General features: G+C 41.3%; 2 protein-coding genes across 3 annotated transcripts; both read right to left on the bottom strand.

Moving 5' to 3' along the window:
- Positions 1-52: 52 nt before the first annotated feature.
- On the bottom strand, positions 53-6,566 carry orc3 (origin recognition complex, subunit 3). Of its 2 annotated transcripts, XM_070842488.1 has the most exons (20): positions 6,512-6,566; positions 6,324-6,375; positions 6,139-6,236; positions 5,326-5,464; positions 5,066-5,170; positions 4,382-4,545; positions 4,145-4,284; positions 3,712-3,871; positions 3,074-3,187; positions 2,850-2,983; positions 2,631-2,694; positions 2,408-2,524; positions 2,231-2,310; positions 1,802-1,935; positions 1,534-1,625; positions 1,314-1,411; positions 1,066-1,207; positions 757-873; positions 449-528; positions 53-249 (listed from the first exon to the last, which is right to left on the bottom strand). In XM_070842488.1, the coding sequence occupies exons 1-20, from the start codon at positions 6,554-6,556 to the stop codon at positions 144-146; spliced, it is 2,181 nt and encodes a 726-aa protein (XP_070698589.1). In that variant the 5' UTR covers positions 6,557-6,566; the 3' UTR covers positions 53-143. The 2 variants fall into 2 exon arrangements, with proteins under 2 accessions (XP_070698589.1, XP_070698588.1); XM_070842487.1 differs by having other exon boundaries at positions 2,850-3,187.
- Positions 6,567-7,595: 1,029 nt separating this feature from the next.
- znf292a (zinc finger protein 292a) lies at positions 7,596-20,284 on the bottom strand. Its single transcript, XM_070842590.1, has 8 exons — positions 20,135-20,284; positions 17,945-18,099; positions 16,640-16,718; positions 16,228-16,363; positions 15,888-16,090; positions 15,173-15,309; positions 14,307-14,448; positions 7,596-14,169 (listed from the first exon to the last, which is right to left on the bottom strand). The coding sequence occupies exons 1-8, from the start codon at positions 20,282-20,284 to the stop codon at positions 8,005-8,007; spliced, it is 7,167 nt and encodes a 2,388-aa protein (XP_070698691.1). The 3' UTR covers positions 7,596-8,004.
- Positions 20,285-21,594: the final 1,310 nt, after the last annotated feature.

The following is a 21,594-nucleotide window of genomic DNA, read 5'->3' as shown; positions in this document are numbered from 1 at the left end:
TCCAGCACCTGATAGAGGTACAATATGGCTTATGAATATAAATAAACATGTCCATGATTATCACATTTTATTGGCAAAGTACAAAAGTAGTGAAGGGAGACAACAGCCACAGGTGTGTGTGTGGTTTCTTTCTGACTGTTCGGTCAGCATCCTCCCCAGGTGAGTCGAGCCACGTGGTCAGTCTTCTGCTTGGTGGACTTGATGAAGCCCAGAAATTCAAGCTCGGACACAGCTTGGATGAAGCGAGCACTGGAGAACAAGCTGAGGAACAACATTTCTCAATTGTGGAATGTACTTTGGGTAAAATAAACTCTCCAACAGCCTCATCTTGACTAATCGTAAGAACCAACACGGAGTTTTAATGATCTTAGTGTCTGTTGAAGTATTAAAAGGATTGAAGAGCATGACAGGAAAGAATATGTTTGCAGATAAAGTTACAGAAGGATACTGTTTCACTTCTTCCACTCTCCCGAAATTGTCAGAATCTGGATTCTTGCCCTCAGCAGCAGAAACCACGATGGCGTAGGCCTGAAAGCAAAACAAAAACAAATGCAGGTTTCACTTCATATCAGCGTGCAGTCCATTCTGGGTCAATATTTGATTTTCAGATCAATGTGACATATTGATCCTCGGGATCAATAAAGCCTCCTCTGAAGAATGAAAAACAAACTTCCAACCATCAAAGTCTGTGGGGCAAAGGTGGGAGGCGCTGTGCATGATGAGCCACATGTCAGATTATTCAGTATGTAAACTCACTTCTAGCCAGTCGTAGAGGTTAATCAGCCTGCCGCACTCCAGATGGAGTTTATATGCGATGCAGATATCAGGAGCAGCATTAGAGACGGTCCCGTCCTCCGTCTTTAGGCTGTCATTCTACAAGAAGAGACAAACAGGGAAAAGGTCTTTACACATTTTAGATTTTTCAACGCACATCTTACACCGTTTTCACTTTAAGATTCATGACAACATCACTGCATTAAAAAGTTCAGCACGACTTTTCTCATGGCTTTCAGTTCCTCATCACGTGTAAATAGTTCCACACTTGGTGTGATCAGGTTGGTGTACCTGAAGATAGTAGTAGGGATTGGTGAGTGCAGCCTGAATGGAGATGCGAGGTGTTGCGTTGAGGTGGCGTCTCACAGTGGCGGAAGAACTGAAGTAGCAAACTTCATAGAGAGTCTGAGACTCAGGGGGAGACAGGTGACTCCTGGGCGGGAGAGAGATGTTAGCAGAAGAATTTCTAGCATATACATGTACTTGTATACATCTGTTGAAGGACACTTTAAACAGAGCAAGAAGGTAATATGTCTTACTTCACTAAGCTGTCGATAAACTCGAGAGCTTCATTACGTAGAACCTCAAACGGACTCAGTTTCTTTGATCTCCGCGACTCATTCATCTCCAGCAGCGTCTAGAATACATGAGAGTAACCAAAGTGTTACAACGCGTCAGCAAGGTGGAGAAGCACTTCACAGAAATGTTGTATAGATTTTAATCTTCATAAAATATACATAAAACTATAAAAAAAAAAACCTTCTGCAGCTGGAACAGATCTGTTTTCTTTTGAAGATCTTTCACCGGAGAGGTGATACTGTCTTCCACGGGGGGAGTTTCAGCAGCTACTGCTGTTAAGCGCACAACAGAGAAGAAGTTCAAGCAGTGCTGCCACGGTCTATTCCCCCTGTAGTGATAATTATTTAAGAAGACATGCTATCCCAGGGTGAACACAAAATGTGGGAAAGTAAGAATCTATAAACAGAATAATGTCATGTGGGTGCTCCTCCTCATTTTTACTACTTACTGTCCAACTGTTTAAATTTGACGAGCAGGTCTTCCAGCTGGACCAGAGCGCTCTTCATCCTCTTTGACTTGACAGGTTGCAGAATCTCCGCACACCTCTGGAGCAACACGATCAGCTGGTCTTTAGCCAGCATCCTGGAGGGAAACACAGGAGGTTAAGAAGCATAATGCTATTTCACTGTATATAGGTGGCTACTGAATCAGCAGGAGGAGCAGCAATTCTCCAACTATCCTTGGATATGCTGCTATCTGGTGGTAAAATGTGTGAATAAAAGTGGCCCATACTTGGAAGAATAACTGTATATTACTACCAGTGTGACACGCTAAATACAACACATCAAAACTTGATTATTTTAGTGGGCACGAATCAAAGTCATTTAAATATTTCTATACTGACTTGTTGACATTTGGGTTAAATATTCTGACTTACTTCAGCAGCTTCATGGCTGAGTGGTAATCCTCATTCTCCGATACGTTCTTCTCCAGACATATTAAATGAAGCTCTCTGACCTGCAACACAAAGATCATTCAGTGTTACGCAATTTCCACTAAAACACAGTATTTTCAAAATGGTGTTTTGTACAATTAGGACGCAGTTATTTCTTGCCTGTTTTCCGAGGGGATACCGAGGTAATGATGACATCAGAACGTGGAGACACCTCAGGACGGGATAATAGTTCTTGTGGTATTTGTGAAGGTTTTTAATCAGCTTCTGACACACCTCCTAAAAAAAGAAAAAAAACAGAGAGAACGTTTGAAGCGTTAGATTCGGTCCTGGTGTGTTGATTCATTATTAGCTGCTACATGGAGAGATAAAACAAAGAATGTACCTTTAAATGAGTGTCATCCGTAAACAGATTGACTTGCTCCTGAGCTTCTTGCTTCTCTACATACCTGTGAAAAACACACAGGTTAGACTTGGTTTAAAATGAACACTTCTACATTTGAAAAGATGAACCGAACCAAACACCAAGCTACTAAAACACATTGTGTGATAAGTGCAGAGTAAGCCTTTGCACGCGTGAAAACAAAACTGCATTTGTGTGTACCTCTTGAACGACGGCAGCTGCCTGATCTGCTCCAAGTCGCGCTGACTGAGCTGCGTCACGTTAAGCAGAGCCTCCTTCTTCTTACAGCACAGCACACTGAGAGGCTGAGAGTGAAAGTGCTCCAGAAGGGCCAGCTGCACCAAGACAACGCAGAAAGTTCCTTTACCACAAATCTGAAATGCATCTACAAAGAAAGGATCAAGCACACAGAAGCCTCTCTGTACCTGAACGCCCTTGATGAAGTTTCTCACTGAGAAATCGTGATAGAGGAAGATGCTGATCAGCACCTGCATCACTTTACTGTTGAGGTTAAAGGGGAACTGATGTGTCAGGATCAACTGGAAACACAGACGAGACAAAAAATGCAATTATATCCTCCAGGGATTTAATTAAAAAGCCGACAAAATAGCCGTGTAAAGAATTTGATTGGAAAAATGTGCAAGATGTTTTTAATCTTCATTTTGTGTCTGCACATACAAACGTACACACTTCACAATAAACTTTCAAATACATTTCAACAAACACAGCAAAGTGAAGGCTAAAAGCTTCACGCAGTTCATGCTGTTGTTATGACATTATACTGTACAGGTGATCATGTTATTGTGTCACCTGTATGTACGTGAGAAGCCACAAAATATAAGCATCAATTATCAATAACCAAACTGAATTTTGCTGCTAAACACGGTTTTAAATCCTCTGATTTAATCTCAACAATGCAGAACAGCAAGATGTAGATGTTGTGCTTCATGAAGAAGGAAAGTAAAACACCTGCGCAAGTAAGGATTTATTATTTTCTTTTTAAAAAAAGGTAGCAGTAAGAAAAGCTGAGCTTATGCTCTGTACTATGCATGAGTGGAACTACCTTGTCTATGACTGTGGCCAGGTGCTGAGTACAGGACAGAGACTGGAAGAGCTCTATACACAGCAGGGAGGACACAGAGTGGGGCAGCATGTGTTGGATGGTGCTGGGTGACGTGGCAATGCCAAAGATGAACATCAAGGGAAGACGTTCAATGTACCGGCTGCGGAATAGAGAAGACGTACTTAAAGATACCGAAGAACAGTTCAACTGAATCAAAATGGTTAACTTAAGCAGACCAGCTGGCCTTGACGTGGTGATGGATGAACAGTTTCCCTGTAGACTGGAATACTTGGAATAAAACAGTAGTTTAGGTGTAGAGGAAGGTGGCTACGAAAGCAGACTTTCAGGTCTTTAGAGAGGATGGTGACAAATTTACTGTAATTCCATAAACAGGAGGCTGATGCATTAATACAATTATAAAGGAAACTGTTACCTGCAGATGAGTATGAAGTCCTGCAGAACTCTTGGGTTGAAGGCCTCCAAATCTTTGAAAATAATGACAACAGGAGGCTGCTGCGGGTCATCTCTGACAGGAGAGCTACGCTTTTTTCCAGGAGTACCAGTGTTTGATTTCTGAAATACAAAAGGGGCTTTCAGGTGATCAAACTCTTATTATGCACCTCATAGCAAATGTAAAATCATGGACACTAGCTATGCTTTGCGGCCCCACCTTTGTTTTTGCATTGTACCAATCACAGAGTGCACTGAGGGAGCAGTTCACGCTCTTGTGGAGCTGTGCACTGGTCTGCTCAGCCTCCTCTTCTTCCTCATCATCCACAGCCACAACAGTGCCAATCAACCTCTCCAGGATCCTCTTCATCAAATGCTTCAATGCTGAAATGATACAACAGACAATATAAAGCATGAATTGTAATGGCAGTACGTAACACAATAATTATTTGGAGTGTCTATTTGCACCTGGGTGTTAATGGCCAAACGGCTGATATTCGGATATTGACATCCGGTCCAAGTAGCAAAGCCTGCAGGAGACCAGGGTCAAGTCTTGTGTGAGACCAAATGTTAATAAAGCCTTTTTTATTTTTTAAACTTAGTTGACTTATTATTCTCACTTTTCTGTTTTCAGCCACAGTTTGGTTAGGTTTAGGCAACAAAACTACTTGGTTAGGTTTAGAAAAGGATCGTGGTTTGGGTTAGAATAATAGGCCAAAATAGAGAACATTAAATACAAAATAGACCCTTTCTATCATACACTCAGGTGTAAATGGTCACATTGGCTGTTCAGCCCTCAGTGTAAATACCATTGTTGGCTGTTGACACCCAGGTGTAATATTAAGCCACCACCATTAATGAAACAAAGAGACAACTTTCTTCTGTGCTCCTCAGAGCCCTTTACCTCCACACTCTTTGGCCTGCACAGAGGCCACATGAGGAGTGACAGACTGCTGGAGCAGGTCAGACAGACTCTGAAAGGTCATGTCATGGTCCGGGACATTCACACCTACAGACGATATCAAAAGGAAAAGAAAAGCAGATAAAAATGTATGACACTGAGAAACCATGACTGGTGAAAGTAAAAACATCTCCATTTTATTCTAATGCTTCCATTATATTCTAAGCTGAAAGTCAAATGTTACTGCCTCATAACCAACATACCAAGCATAAGAGCTGCTGTTGGAATCTCACTGGCCCTCATCTGTGATGCCCAGTCACTGTGCTGGCGAGTGGAAGAACATTTCCTCGTGAAATCCAGCAAGCTGTCCAAGATTTTCCTGTTGAGTTCATCCTGCAAAATCTTACAGATAGAAAAACATATTTTCTATATTTATATATATATATATATATATATATATATATATATATATATATATATATATACACACACTACTCACAAAAAGTTAGGGATATTCGACTGTCAGGTGAAATATATGGAAAATGTAAAAAGTGAATGCTACAGTGATATTATATCATGAAAGTAGGGCATTTAAGTAGAAGCATGCAATGGTAATTTTATTCATCTTAAACAATTTATTGAAAGAAAATCTAACAACAGTGGTGGGTATACCACAACAAAAAATTTTCAGTACACACATATATATATATATATATATATATATATATATACACACACACACACACACACACATATATGGCTATTGTTTACCGTCTCCTGACTAATGAGTTATTTTAAAAGGACTGTAACTAAATCTGCTCTACCAAATTAGTCTTTTTTCCAACTGAACAGTATACCATACAGTCCTCTAGAGGGTAGAGTAGGTGTACTATCTCATTGTTTTGTCACCTGGTTGTTTCTCCTGCTGTTGAGACAACACTGATTATGTATAAAAACCAACCAAATCATGGCAGCATCATACTAAACAAAGAGAGATGTGTTGGCATTGTTTTACTAACTTTTCATATCCAGTACAGCCAAACGGCCAAAGCCTGATGTTAAGTGTCTGTTCTTACCTCTGTGTTTGTTTTGATTGTATCCCAGAGATCTTGACAGAGTTTAAATCGTATTTCACTGTTCTCAGCACCTTCACAGCCGTCGGTGAAATGATCCTCTGTGGAGAAACGGCATCATTTCATGTCACTTGACAGCTCGTTCATATCAGTGAGGATATTCTCCTAAAAACACGAACAAAACTCACCCAAACTGAGCGTCTTTCTCTTCTTGGCACTTGGCTTGAAAACAAAGCAGCCCTGAAATATCAACAGCCATTAAGTTACAGACAGTGTCAGTTATCTGGAAACATAAACAAGCGTGTTAAAACTTTGTTGTGACCATGTTGTCAAGCTAGTTTCATCACGTTTAATGAAGCATCGACGTTTAAATTACCTTTGACACGGATGAAGTCGACATCTCAGCTTTAGCTAAATCCATCAGTAGTTTTATTTTTATAAGATATTCAGACGGTAATTTGCGCTGCTAGTTGTTTTAAAGGTGAGATAAGTGTTTAAAATGTTGCCTGTGCTGTTTCCTTACAAAGTCGGTGCTACTTCCCGCCAGTGTGACGTTTACGGAAGAGGTTGTGTTCATAATGTTGGCGTGTTTACAGACGTTTAAGTTTGATAAAATCTAGTTGCTGTCATAATCAACTTTAAAATACCAAATTCGACCTTAAAATTTAAAACTTAGTTCAATTACGTTACTCCTCCGTCCAGTTTTAACCTTTTTAAAACTAGAGTTTGTTTGTTTTTTAACACTGCTGTCTTGAACACAACCCTTTCAAGCATCCCTGGTTTCCCTGATGTGGCCTCCCTGCTGCAGTGTTTGGGAGTCATGTTCATAGATAATAAGCACGGTGCTAAAATAAATATACAATAGTAACAATATGATGGTATTAGCTTTAAATCTTTATATCAGTATGTTTAGTTTAATTTGTATATATTTAGATATTTTTGCTGTAACTGTCAAAGTTTGAGTAATAAAACAAAGGCTGGGACTTTCTTTTGCCTTTTTAAATCTTTACTGTCTTTATTCAGCATTGTGTATATTGTATACCGTTGTGTGTCTAAACTAAAAACTGAACTTTAACTAGACTGCTGCGGAAAGTTTAACAGAAAATGCTATTCATTTTCATGCAACTCAAGTCCATTAAATGTGTAATTAGTGCCTGAAGAAACTCAGCAGACATAGAAATTACTTTAAGTGATGTTTTGTCTGAAATCCAGCAATTGTATGATGACAAGCAGACCAATATATCATGTCAGTTTTCCATGCAAAAAGTAACTCTGTCTTTGTTTATTTGTGATTGTGTTGTGATCATGTTGCAGTACGGTGCATGAATGTAGGAAGCCTGACAAACAAATGAATCTACCGTGAACTAAACTTTGTAAAGTATCAGGGTAAAAAAAAAAAAGAATTCGACACAAAATAAATCTGCAGACAATACTTTACAAAAAGAACCAGTTACATTTTATTGAACACTTTGTGGAAGACATGTAAATATTACAGATAGGTCTACTAGTGTTGAAAAAGGATTAAATAAATACAAACAGAACTTGAAATCCCATAGGGATATATAAAAACATTGTTTTTCTTTAAAAGTCTCCATTTAGCAAAAGAAAAAAAAACATCTTCAGTACTAAGCATAAATACAAACATGTTTCTAAAATCTATGCCCTATAGATTACCTGGTTATTATAACTAACATACATACTTAAAATCATCCAAGACATTTTTTCCATAAAGTACAAAATAGGCCATTTCACCGTTAACTGTGACCATTACTGTTATCAGCTGGAAATCTGGTGCATTAACAAACAAACCATTCTGCAGCATAACTTCTCAAATCCTGAGTGAGGTCGAGTTGAAAACAAAATATCGGGCTATGATCCGCTATAAAGCCACTTTTTTATTATGACTATGGGCCTCATGTCTTGTAGCTGCTTTAGCAAAAGATCAGCACCATCTGAAAATGTTTTATCCATGACAATCTTGACATTGCTAACTGATTTGAGATTAAGGGGATTTCTGAAGTCTACAAGATTTCCACAGCCTCTAAATTCATCTGTTAATTTACTTTTCATTGAGGATCTCTGTTTGTGAGTTTGTTGTCTTTTGGACGGCAGTTCAGCACTAGATTTGTCATTTAATTTGCGTTTAGAAGAGTGGCTTGACTCTGAGGTTTCCAAGAACTTAAGGAAAGAGTCCTCAAGTCCTAAAGGCTTGAAAGACCCTGGCATAACCCCGTCGTCACGTTGTTCTTGGGCTGTGGGGGTACCGGGATTTGAGTTCTCTCTTGAACTGTTAACAGTCGATCGATTCCTAAGGGTCTGCATCCTCTCCGGACAAGCTGGTGTAGGATGTGCAGGTTTTCTGGGACGGCCTCTTTTAGTTCCCGCCTCTGTCCCAGTGGAAGCTTGAGATTCTGCACTATCGTCGTTGGACAGCTTGCCATCCTCTTGGCCTATTCTTTCCACCGGCTCATCTGTTTTCTGGTCACTGGGCTTTTCACCGTCTTCTGGCTCCGTCTCCTCAGAAGATGAGCCTGAAGCTCCCTCTGATTTGTTTGCATCTTTGAATCTGGCACGCGAGTACTTTTTGCAGAAAATGAACTGACTCCTCTGGTCTTCTATGTATCTTTCTGTGAGGCCATGAGTGGTGTAATGCTTAAATATGCTTCTTTCAGCCCGCTCCACTGCATCGCAGCCTATAATCATGCATGGGTACTGCAGGGCGGACTTCTTGGTGCACATAGCTGATGCTTCATCGTGAGATTTTAGTGTAGGCTTTCCGAAACTAGTCCAGTGTTCGATGGACTTCCCCTCTTTCTTTTTAGAGCTTTTCTTCTTCACTTTGAATTTGTTTTCTACATTCTCTTTCCCGTTGTTAACCCCCGGGAAGAGCCCTACTGATTTAGTTCTCCTTCCGTCACTTGTTTTGGGATCATAAACATAATCGTGCTTTTTTATCAGGTGCCGCAGGAGGTTTGATTTCGTAGTGTATACACGGTCACATCCCTCATACTCGCACTTGAAGGTTGTATCAACGGAGCCACTCTCAGAAATGGCGATCTCCTTGTGGAAATTCTTAATGTGCTCGATATACTTTTCCACAGAGTTGAAGGGGAGAGCGCACTCCTGCCGGTCACAGTTGAAAGTCCCTATGGTCATGCTGGCCATCATTGCGGTGGCTTTGTCACGGGTAAACTTGTGGAGTAAGAGGTAATGCTGCACTAACCTGGTGATTCCCATGAACACCCTTGAGCAGTCTTTCACTTGACACCTGACTTCATTATCTTTGCCTACGCTCTCATTGCTGTCCTGTCCATTTTCAACACCATCATCTTCAGGTTCATTCTCAGTCTCAGGTTTGCTAGGGGGCAGGGAGGCCTGATGCATTGCTCTGTAATGGAGAATCAAATTGTGCTGGATGGTGAAAGCGGCGGTGCATCCCTCATGAACACAGCGATATGGTCTGTATGGACTGTAGGCGTTGTCTGTGTCACACATTTTGAGGCTCAGCCTTTTATGGGGTTTCTCTTTCCTCTGGGATTCATCCTTCGTTGGTGTGTTTTTGGAGCTGCTGGGTTTCTCTGGGGAGGATGAAGCAGATGCAGCAGGAGGGCTAGACTTTGGCTCTTTTACTTTGCTTAGTGATGCATCTGATCGTTCTTGCTGCTCCTTTGCTTTTCCAACGGGACTGAGTTTCTCTTGTAAGCTCGATTTCTGTTTCACATCTGGACTCCTGTTTACAGTGGCCACTGTGGGTTGTTCTGGGGCTCTGTTATGAGCTGATGGTGCTACCTCACCGAGCGGCCTATCAGTCAAATAGCTTTGAGGTGATGGTAGTCGTGTAACAGTTGATGCCTCAGGCGTGAAGCCCGGTTTGACCACATCTCCTGGTGAAGTGATTTGAGGACCTTCTGGATTGTTCTCATTGTCTGTTTGAGGTGCAATTGCAATGTCAAGTGGCTCTTGTTTTATAGCAGGTAACACAACTGCAGATCGTGTCGTACTATTGCTACTGGCATCGGTGGTTGAACGGTTAGTTAACGGTTCTTTGTTAAGTCTGAATGCACGTCTGTTTCGAGCACTGATCCTTAGCTTCTGCATTTCTGCCTTTGACAATCGGTGGACTTTTTCATAGTGAATTCTCAAACCTGTCGTTCTCGTAAAAGTTTTGGGGCAAATCTGGCAAGGATATGGAGACAATTTGGATGGGGTTCTTTTTAGTTCTTCTATCATCTCATTAGTGTAATCGTGCATTTTACTCAAGTGTTTGAATAATGCCTCTTTTGTCATGAATGAGTACTCACAGTCATCCTGATCACATTTAAAAGGTTTGGGTACCTTTTCAGGGGGCTTGTCATCACTTTTAGGCAGGATTTTACTTTTTTCAAACTCAGGAGCTGCATCGCGCTGACTGACATTTTGCTCTAATGACAGAGCACTCCGCATCTTCTCTTGTGCAGCCTCAATCAAATCCAGCCTTTGAAAGGCATGTGAAATTTCCATCAAGTGATCCTCTTGATAGGGTACGTTGAGAGCTGGATTAGCCAACTCCACTGCCTTATCTTGCTGGTTTTCAGGGGAAACAGATAAGGAGTTTGAAAAGTCTGTTATATTTGTATTTTGGGGCTCCTGTTTCAACACCATGGGTGAAGTCAAAGTGGTCAGGCTACAAGATTCCTGTGAGAAATCACCATTTGGCATGCTGTATATTGTTCCATTAGTGTCAGGGACATGGGGGTCATTGAGAAAATCAAGAAAAGAAGTTGGCAGATCAGCTGTTAAGTCGATTTCATCTACAGGCCTACACTGTGAGCGTTTGGATAAGTGGCCCCCAAGAGACTTGGTGCTTGTGAACTCTCTGAAGCATCTCCTGCAGATGACCTTGCCATCCTTTATGATGGCTGGCCATTTGGTTCGCTTGCTCAACCTGCTGCGTTTTCCTTTCTGTGTGTCAGGGTCACCGCCCTTTTCATCTGTGGGGTTAGCCTCACATTCAGCAACAGAACAGTCCTCATCGTAAGGAAAATCGGTATGAGTGACACTGTGTGGACTGAGCATGCCGTCCATGGAGTTGTCCATCTGGTCATGACCAGGAGTGGATACGTTCTCCGATTTAATAACTTCATTTGTAGCTTTTAATGCAACTTGGGCCCCTGGGCTCAGACATTTCATGAGAATATCAACTGATGGGCCTTGAGTAACACAAGAGCTTTCACTCTCAACATATGGAGTGTTGTAACTTCCTTCAGGGACACTGTCAATTGTTGAGATACTGTTTCCATTATTCAACTGGCCTGTCATACTTGCACTGCTTTTTCTCACTTCTGTGCTGTCTCCACTGCCCTCTGGAGGCATTAGTCCATACTGATGCCCTCCATTATGTATTTGCCCACCATTGTCAAGCATCAGAGAACTGGACACATACTGGGACATCAAACTTGAATCTGAAGGAGCGTGCGATGTAGTGGGACCATGCATAGCTGCCATTGAATTATCTCTATCTGGTGGGAGAGACGACGTGGTTTGATAAGGGTCTGCCTGCCACTGAGGATAGTTGCGAGACTGGTACTCGTTCATGTTGTAAGTATCTGGATAGCAGTTATTCATGGGAGGCGAAGACCATGACTGGGACATGTCTGACTGAATCATTCCGCTGGAATTATTTGGGTTTCCCCAAGACGGGTACAGAGTGGGATTCACCATTGGAGTGATGGGCACAGGCTCCATTGATCCAGGATAACACTGGGCGGGTGAGGTTGAACATCCCGTTGGGTAATCCATTTGCTGCATCCCAGGTTTGTTGCATAGTATTCCTGGCTGATTTGGCGGCCTGTTCCCCATGTTCTGAGACTGATTAGGTGGCACTGGCCCACTTGGTGCCTTCTTTGCTGTAATTTTGGCCACTTTGTTGTATTTCTTTGCCAATTTCCAGTCTTCAAATATTTCAGGGTGTTGCTTCTTCACATGCCGAGACAGACTTTTGTTTGTACTGTATGCCCTTGTACAGTCATTATAAGGGCAGCAATGCAGGTTCTCCTCATTGCCAGCAGTTACAGCAGGCGTGCTGGAAGGATATCCTTGCAGCGAAGAAGGAATTTCTGTCTTGATTTGACTTGGAGAAATTATTTGTGGAATCGCTTTTGGAACTTCATTGCCTTGTACATTATTAAGCCCCTCTCCCTGTTGACTTGCCAAAGGATTTGTTGCACCGGGTACAGGATATACTAGAGGAATCTCACCTTGCCCAGCCACATTATGGTGCGTGTGAGGAGCCTCCTGTGCTGGTTTCATTTCAGCTGGTGCTGGAGTGGGGTTGTTCAGAGGAGTGTAGCATTTCTCTGGTTCTAATATTTCAGGATCTCCGGCAGAATTCAGCATGCTTTCAATCGAATGTTTCACTCTCACAGGACCTGCTTCTTTGCCAACCTCTGGAAATGTGCATGGTGATGTGTTTGCCTCTGATGCCTCCTTCACATATGCATCCGTATCAATCCTTTCAAGGCAGTTGACTGTAGGATCTGCATCATCTTTGCTCGGGGTGTTCTCGAGTGGCGGATCTACTTTTGGAGTGGCAGGAGGGTTTTCATTTGTGATTGGCAAACTGTTTACTGCATCATGTGCATTATGATTCTGTTGGTGAGACAAGAATTGAGACTGTGAGTAGAATATTTTGCCACAGTTATCTGTTTGGCAGGTGTAGGTAAGGTAATGCTGAGCCTCGTGATCATACAACAGATATGCCTCACTGAAAACTTGGCCACAGTTAGGGAACATGCACTGGGCCTTAAATTCAGGATGTGTTTTTCTATGCATGAGAAGCTCAGAATTGGAGTTAAAGTTGGCCTTGCAATCCAACTGTATGCAGATGTATGGCTTGCTGCCACAGTGCATCTGCAAATGATCATTAAGATGTCTGACATTAACAAACTGTCGTCTGCAGTACTGGCACACCACTTTCTGTTTCTGTATCTCTAAAAACCTCATGGCCTCTTCATCGTCCTTGTGAGATCTGACGTGAGCCATGAGGTTACGGAAAAACTTGAAAGCCTTGGAGCAGTTTTTGACAGGACAGAAACAGTCTTGACTTATATTAGTGTCAGATGTAGTTTGTTCTAGCTTAACAGGAGACGCCAATTGGTTGCCAATTTGAGAATCAATTTTGATGGGACTAATGCTCATCTTGGCAGCAACTTTTGAGTTTTTTGATGGACTTTTAGGGGATTGAGGTGGTTTGGTTACCTTCCTAGCAGCTTTCATTGCAGCTAGTCTCTCTTTGCAAGATTGCTTTACATGCGATGCTACATGTGGCTCTAAAACCTCCCTACTTTCAAAACTGTCAGCACAAATTGGACAAAGATACACTCCATCTTTGAAATGTTTCTGAGCATGGCGGACAATTCTGTGACCCAAGAACTCCTTGTCACACAGAACGCAATACTGCATGTAGGCTCGCCAATTTCTGAACCGAGCAGAAACAAAACCCTGCTCCCGAAGTTTTTTAGCCTCTCTGTTTTTTTCTCTTTCATCCGTGATTTCATTGAGTTCATTTGTAGTGGTTAACAGAAAATCCTCCAGGTCTCTGTATTCAGGGAGTTTGCCAAGTGCACTTTCCACCTCCTGTTCGTCTGTGTCATTGAGTGTGTCAATAGATGACACAATAGCTGCCTCCTCGCCCATCAGTGCCAAGCAGTTGCGTTTCAGTGTTTTCCAGTCCCAGAACTCTGGATCAAAAGGCCACTGTGTCTTAAAGGCCAGCAGTAACTCGCAGCGTAAAGAATTGGGCACTGGTAGACTCCCGTCCTCCTCTGGCTTTTGGTCAGGTTCGTTGTACAGTGACTCCACAGCATAGTATGAGTCAATGGTAGGCTGGAGGAGGAACTCGGTCAGCTGGCATGCACGCTTAACCTCTAGATCAGTTGGCAAGAGGCAGGAAATAGTCTTGCAGATGGTAGACTTGCTATCCTTATGGTCACTGGAGGTCATTTTCAGAGCTTGAATGCACATTTCCACACACACTGGAAGCCCCACCTCTCCAACCTATGGAAATAAAAAGGTAACATCAACGCCAAAGATTTGATTTTAAGGCTCTGGCATGCTATGAGTCATAGTTGGTGTGAGTGTTTATGTGTAATGGTTCTGCCATCTTAAATAACTTCATGGAGCATTTTTCTTACCTCGTTTTGGATTACTTTGATTAGAAACAGAATATGACAGACGCTTCTACAGAGAAGAGCCATCTCTTTGCTGTGTCCAAGAAAAGCATCAGCTGATGTCTCTAAACGCATGAGTAGCTTACTCCAGAACAGTGTGAGTTCCCTGGAAAGCATCACAAACACAGCTGTTAAAAACAACTACCCATTAATCTTTGGTCACTCATTTGGTCTATAAAACATTAGAAAACAATGAAAAATATCCTGCACAATTTCAATTCATCATCATATTTCTGGTTTTGTTTGACCCCCCCCCCCAAAAAAAAAACACACAAAATATTCAATTTACTATAAAACAAAGAAAAGCAGCACCCTCTAACACCTAAGACGTTGGAGCCATCAAATGTTTGGAATTTTGCTTGAAAAATCACTTAAATATTTAATCAGTTATCAAAATAGTTGCTAATTGTGCTCTGTTGGTTGTCCCATCATTAAACTGACTAATTGTTGCAGCTGTATTTGAAATGAAAACCATAGAAAACCACAAATCTAAAAGTGTATTTGCACAGTTATAACTAGACTGGTGATGTTGCACAGCAGTCATAGATTAAAGAGAGTAAGTCATTTATACTCTTACTCATTCAATCACAGTTGGCCTATCTTCCCTCACGTAGAGAGCTACTATGAGACATGGACCTTCAAACACACAGCGCCAGCATCTGCAGCACTGCTCAACAGTGTGGGCATATTTGTGCACATGTACACAGAGATTACTTCAGGTTGGATAAAAGTCAGTTTCATAACACATTTGTTGTGAGAGAACTGTGTCCCTATGGGTAATTTTGTAAGTGTTGTAAGAGTATTTATCTGAAACAAACAGTAACACTTACCAGGCACAATAAACATCTCCTTGGAGAAGCTGTCGTTTGAGAAAAGCTGAACATAAGCAGAGAGCTCCTTTCTCATCTCCCTCTGACTCCAAGTTGCAGATCATTTCAAGAGCATCTTTACAGTCTATCGACGCAATCTTTGAGGGAGGAACAGAGAAATAACATATCGATTTAAATCAAATTATCTCACACAATGGACAACACTGTTTGGACATTTTATTATTGAATATCAGACAAGTGCTGAGTGATTACTAGGACATCGATTGAATTTGCTTGTCATTCAGTACCTTATTTTGACACCCGAGAAGTAAATCTTATCATATATACTGTATGTACCAAGATCTAAAGCAGGAAAAACTAAAATTAGCCACTGCTTTATGCTGTGCAGCACAGGGGCAGGGCATGTGCTGGCCAGTAGTGCCGCGCATTCTGCGGTTACTGCTGGTAATGTCGAAATCAAGATATTAGTATCATAGATTGTTAGATTAAATTTCGTTTAATCAATCAGTCCAGTTTTGGAAAATAAAAGTATATTTTCAGTCCAGTAGTCTATTTGTTTTGATGATCACGTTACACTAAAAACACCAAAACTTAAAAATGGCCTCAGCTTTCCTGTTTACTGGGTGAAATGTATAAGATCACAGATCGGTTGTTTCAACAGCAGTGTTAAATGTAATGACTATGCGGAAAAGTGTGGCTGTGTGTATTTTCTTACCTCCTCCATTAGCTGCTCCTGACTTTTTGTCATACAGATGCAAAGCAAGTAGGTTTGTTTGAAGTTTCCTTTTCCTTCATATCCCGGATACTCTGAGCACAACTTTGCAAGAACAGCAGCTTTATCGACACTGTCCACTTTGATGAGGTGCTTTATTCTCATGTTCAGGAGCGTGGGACCTTCCAACTCAAGGTACTCGTGAACTAAGAAACAAGAGACAAAGACAGAGACAAAAGGTAAGAAGCTGCAGATGGGAGGCAGTTCAGACAACTATAATCCACACTGAACAATTACAATTTCACGCAACTACGTGGTACAAGTTAGCACGGTGCAAACTAACCTTGCTCAGTTTGAGGGATTTGATTGGACAGGATGCTGCTTAGTGTGGTGTTGGACCAGACGCCATCCTGCTGCGCCAGAACTGAGAGCAGACAAAGCTGTGTGCTACCACTTTCTTGCAAAAGGCTGTGTGCCAACTGCAACAGAAGACAAACAAATATGTAGCGACAAAAACTTCAGTGAGTCACACTTAGTGTTAAGAGTCTAAAAATTGTTGTAACAACGTTGTGAATTTCTGTCACCATTCAACAGTTTACAATTCTTCAAAAGCAGAACAGTGGGCAGACTCAAACATTCGGCCCATTTGTTTTTATTACTTTTTAATGATGGGCTAAACCAAATGATTTTTCATTGCTTATCACTGCAAAGATAAGCCGGAGAAAAAGTCTCCTAACAGCCCTGCGGATACTGACCTTCATGGAGGACTGAAACTCCTCCCATAAGGCACCAGGGACATGCTCGGGCAGTAGGAGCAGCAGCTCCGCACAGCTCCTGCGAATCCAACACAGTCGTTTGTTAAAGCCACATTTAGGTCAAGCACGTGCACACACTCCTCAAATTAAGGGTAACCATACTGGAGTAACTATTCACAAGGTGTGGCGCTGTAAAGTCAGTGTGACATTTTGGAAATATAATGAAGATGTTAAACAGCTAAAATGGGGCTGTAAAGCAGCAGCAGTGAGACACTTTAGTAACGAGGATCAATACAGGTGTCAGAGTAGGTGTTATTAAATAGTCATTGTTGTTTCTCGTATGTAATGAAAAACTGCTCAAAATTGCCCGATTAGTAATTGTGATCAATAACTAATTAAGTTAAATCCTTGACATTAATAACTGTTGCCTCTGATTCTCTTTATTCTGTGTGTGCACTGCACCACCACTCCGCAGCTCATCCCAAATATGTCGAAGCTCCCCAAGAGGCAACCTACATTTCCATTCTGTATTACAGCCTCAAGGACTTTGTCTCCATAACTACTTCAAGAGAACAATGTGAAAATAACTGAGTATTCCAAACTCTTCATCCTAATTTCCTTTGGGATTTGCGTGTGTTTTGTTTTATTCTTATTGTCATATATTGTGCCTCTTTCAGTTGATATCTACACAGATCAGTGTCGACCAAAGATAAAACTACACCAGTGCAACTGCAACTAATGTTAAGTCTAATGTTATGTGTACATCCAATAACTAGTAACCCATTCTTTGAACTTTACACTGACACAGAAAAGCTAAGATGTAATCAAAAAGCCTTCCCCAACATACAAGACGAGCATCTTAGTTCTGTCATTCATATGTGACACATATTACAAGTCAGGCTCACTATGAAGAATTTGTTTGAAACATAAGTCTTTTTACCAGTGACACCCATGTCAGATCTTATACACAAAGTTGGGGCTGCAACTAATAATTACTCTGCTGCTTATTTTCTCAATTGAGTGATTATTTGTTAGGTCTGTAAAATGCCTTTTTAGGTTTCCACAGCACAGATGTGGCTAACGCGTCTCCAAATGTGACTACCAACAGTCCAAAACCCAAACATATTCGATTTATAATTTATAAAAACAGAGAAAAGTAGCAAATCCAAACAATTGTTCAATTAAAAATAATAATAATAATAAATATATATATATATATATATATATATATAATTTTCTGATCAACTTCAACAACATCATCAATTAATCACATGAACATCAGTTAATTGTTTCAGCTCTACTCACAGTGCTAATTTTTCAAGTAGGAGTGGCACATTTTCACATTCGGAGGAGAGACAGGAGGCAGCCTTAGCAAAATTGAGGATGGCCACGGTGTAGACCTCCAGCAAAGGCAGTGGATCCTCATCGGTTTTCCAACGGCCAGCATGTTCCACAAGGACCTGGAAAAAATAAAAATGCAACAATTAGAATAAATCCACTGACAGGTAAAGACAGAAAAAAGTAGAGTTAAAGCAAACCGCTAATGCAGCACATCCTAATATAGAATAATAGCTGCTATGCAAAAAAACAATGTTTTTTTTAACACAGAAACAATTAGTTAGTTAATCGTATGTCCTTCATCAAGCAAAAATGCAGAACATTCTCAGTTTCTAGCTTCTACAATGAGGATTTGCTGCCTTTTTCTATTTTACATCATTGTAAATTGAACCATCACCTTGACACTGGGAAATCACTATTTTCTGTCATTTTATAGAGTGAGTATCAATTAATCTTACAAATAACTCAAAGATTAATCAATAACGAACACAGATGCTCAGCCCTGTTTTGCTTATTTGTTACCCATTTGTGTCCTTGTTATTAAATATGCACTAACGCTTTATTTAGCTCAGCACACCAAAGCAGTTGTTTAGGTGTAAATACATCAAGGCAAATCATGCTTAGTGATGTCCCCTGATCAGTAATAATGAGCCATGTAAAGTTTAGGTTTTGGTAGTAAAAGACTAAATGAATCATGACAATATCAAAATAAAAAAAAATGTTTAATGAGCACAAAATAAGATCTCATTCCTGAGTCCTTGGATGTAAACAGTAAAAGTAATTTAGGATCAGTGTAAAGAGTAAAACCATTGGTTAAGAGGTCCACTTAGATTTGAAAATACCACAGCAAACTTTTAGATGAAAAGGGGAAAAAACTGTAGTGGGTGGAATTTGTTTTTTATCAATATCTCCTGTGTTATTATATACTAATTACATAACGGACTCAAGATGTGGACATCTAAGACAACAAAGCACCAAAGTTATGTATGACTCTTGTGCCTTTTTCCCCCCCTTTTCACTCAGCTCAAGTAACAACTAACCTCCATCTCTGAAAAGTCCCTCAATTTCTTCCACAAGCAATACTCATGCAGATCCATTTCATCCTGAATGACTGCATTTATTCCTGCAGTTGTTCTCTTGTGAGATAAATCTCCATCATGACTTCACTGCACACAACTACTGCATACAGTCCGAGGCTCGTCCCCCTTTTCTCTCAAATAACTTTTAAGTTGAGTTAAAATTCCTCACTGCCGGTTAATGTGGGACACAAACAAACCATTAATCTCACACTAGTTTGGTGCAATGACAGTTATCTTTGCAGTATCAGAGGGGTATCAGGTAAATGAGGACCCCGCATTACATATACGTGGTCTGGGCAAATTAATGAGGAGGATGTGTAATGGAGTCAGTGACCACTGCCACACTTTCCCTTTTAAATCACTGTCTCAGCCAGCTGCAGGCGGATCGGTGGCTGTAACATTGACATCAGTTTCACATCTTATGCTGGAGCTGGCTATATGACTGTAACTAACATCTCCGCTGATGTGGTTGGCTGGATTAATTAGTGCACAAGGCCTGGGCTAGCACCTTGGAAAAATCATTGATCTTTCCGTGCGATAAAACAGCTCCACAAAAAGTAACCCCTTTTTTCACCGAGCGAAAACCTAAACAAGCATGGAGATGCAGCGTTACAGCGTTTCAGTGATGTTTTCTACGGGGGGGTTTAACCATATTTTTCAGTGCATATTAATGCAATCGCCCTGTAAAACCTCGCTAACGTAGCTATCCATTTTTTGCACAGCATGACCACTGCACAGGACAGGGGGACCCTGCATACCAGCTAGCAACATTCATCTGCTATTAGCTATCTGGCCTGGAAAATACGAGTAATACATGCACTCTGCGCACACACTGGTGTGACTCCTCGGCGCACGCATAGTCAGACTTTGCAAATAAGTTCATGCCACAGACAAACATCATTGGAAGGAAAGCTGAAAACAGCGGAGGAGTTTTTTCCCCATCTTGAAATGCAAGGCAGCTAGCTCGGCAGCTAGCTCCTTAGCTACATTGTTGTAGCAAACGTAGACGCGCATCCTCGGCCAGGAAGCCAGAGGGGCTGCAGGCTGCCCGGGATGAGCAGCGGGAGAGCGGGCTAACCTGGCAAAACTCCTGGCAGAAATGCAGGGAGGCTTCCAGCGGAGACTGCGGGCTCTCTTTCAAAGCTGTGGTCAAACCGTGGAACCGCTCTCGGAGCTCCTCAATAGCTTTCCGTGTGTCATATTCCTTCTCTGTCTCCCCCTCCGCCATCTTCACAACAATCACGACCGCGTACGCACAGATGTTACGCTGCCAGACTCGCACACGCACGCGCACGCAGGGGGGGGGAAGGGAGAGCACACAGTGTGCTCCTCAGACTCAAACTAGCCCTGATGTCAACAAAGCATCCGTGACCTTACAGTGACACACACACACTCACACTCTGCACGCTGACTGGATGTGAAATGTCTGAGCTAATGGACTCCTGGATTTCCCTGAACGTGCCATATCATCCAAGTACAGACACTCCAGGTCAGCCATGACCTCCAGACAGTCAGCATCAGCGGACAAACAACCTCCAACATGAGGAAAAATCTGATATATTTCCACTAAAGTTTTAATCAGCCCCCCCCAAACCCTCAAAGTAAGGCGTTCTTGTCTTTTTTGTCCCTTTGGAATTCACGCTGGAGTCAGCTCCCATAACATCCCCGACTCAGTGTGACATGGTCGGACACTTCTGCAGGACAGACACTCACTAACAGGGGTCAGAAAGACTCTTGGGGGGCTGGAGACTGGTTATTCACCTCACTTAAAAGGCAACATTTAACTTAGGTAAAAGCATCATGATCATCGATGCTGAAATGCCACTGGTTACTGCATAGTAATTACTATACCACGATGTGTACTGCATGATATGTTGACTGTTGAAGTCTTATATTACGCTGAAAATGTGGCTAAATTCACTTCCATCCTCACATCACAAACATGGAAATTTAGTTTGAACCTTGGAAATGACATTTTATTTTGTTTTGGAGTTTTTGATCATATCACACACTGTTGTCATGGAGTTGTATTACCATATTTCCCCCCCCTTTTTTTGCACTGTAATGACGTCTCCTCAATGCAGGTCTCAGTTTAAATCCTGTTACTTATTGCCATACATTTTTGCTGTGAGTTATGACTGGAGGTCTGTGAGTGTTTAATAAACATCAAAAATCAGTTTTCTCCCTAAGACAGATACTCATGTAGCTCTTCCTTATAAATTTAGCAGACACATTTTTTCAAAGCAACAAAAATAGTCATTTGTGCAACACCCAAGAAATTGTTCCCAGTTCACACACACACACACACACACACACACCACAATCCCACACATTTCAGTGCAAGAAATATTTATGAAACTGCAACATCTGGGTGCACATTTTAATTGCTTTTCAATCTACAACTAATCATATACATGTATCAATGCAAAAATTGAGCCTAAGTACACACCACAGACACAAAATTGCTACAAAAAATTATCAGGCAACATAAGACCATATATTTTAAAAGAGAGAGGAGCTTATGCATATTAAAAGAAG

The sequence above is a fragment of the Pempheris klunzingeri genome, chromosome 13 (genome assembly GCF_042242105.1).
Source record: "Pempheris klunzingeri isolate RE-2024b chromosome 13, fPemKlu1.hap1, whole genome shotgun sequence".
Lineage (NCBI taxonomy): Eukaryota > Metazoa > Chordata > Actinopteri > Acropomatiformes > Pempheridae > Pempheris > Pempheris klunzingeri.
This window is presented reverse-complemented; position numbering and strand designations above follow the sequence as displayed.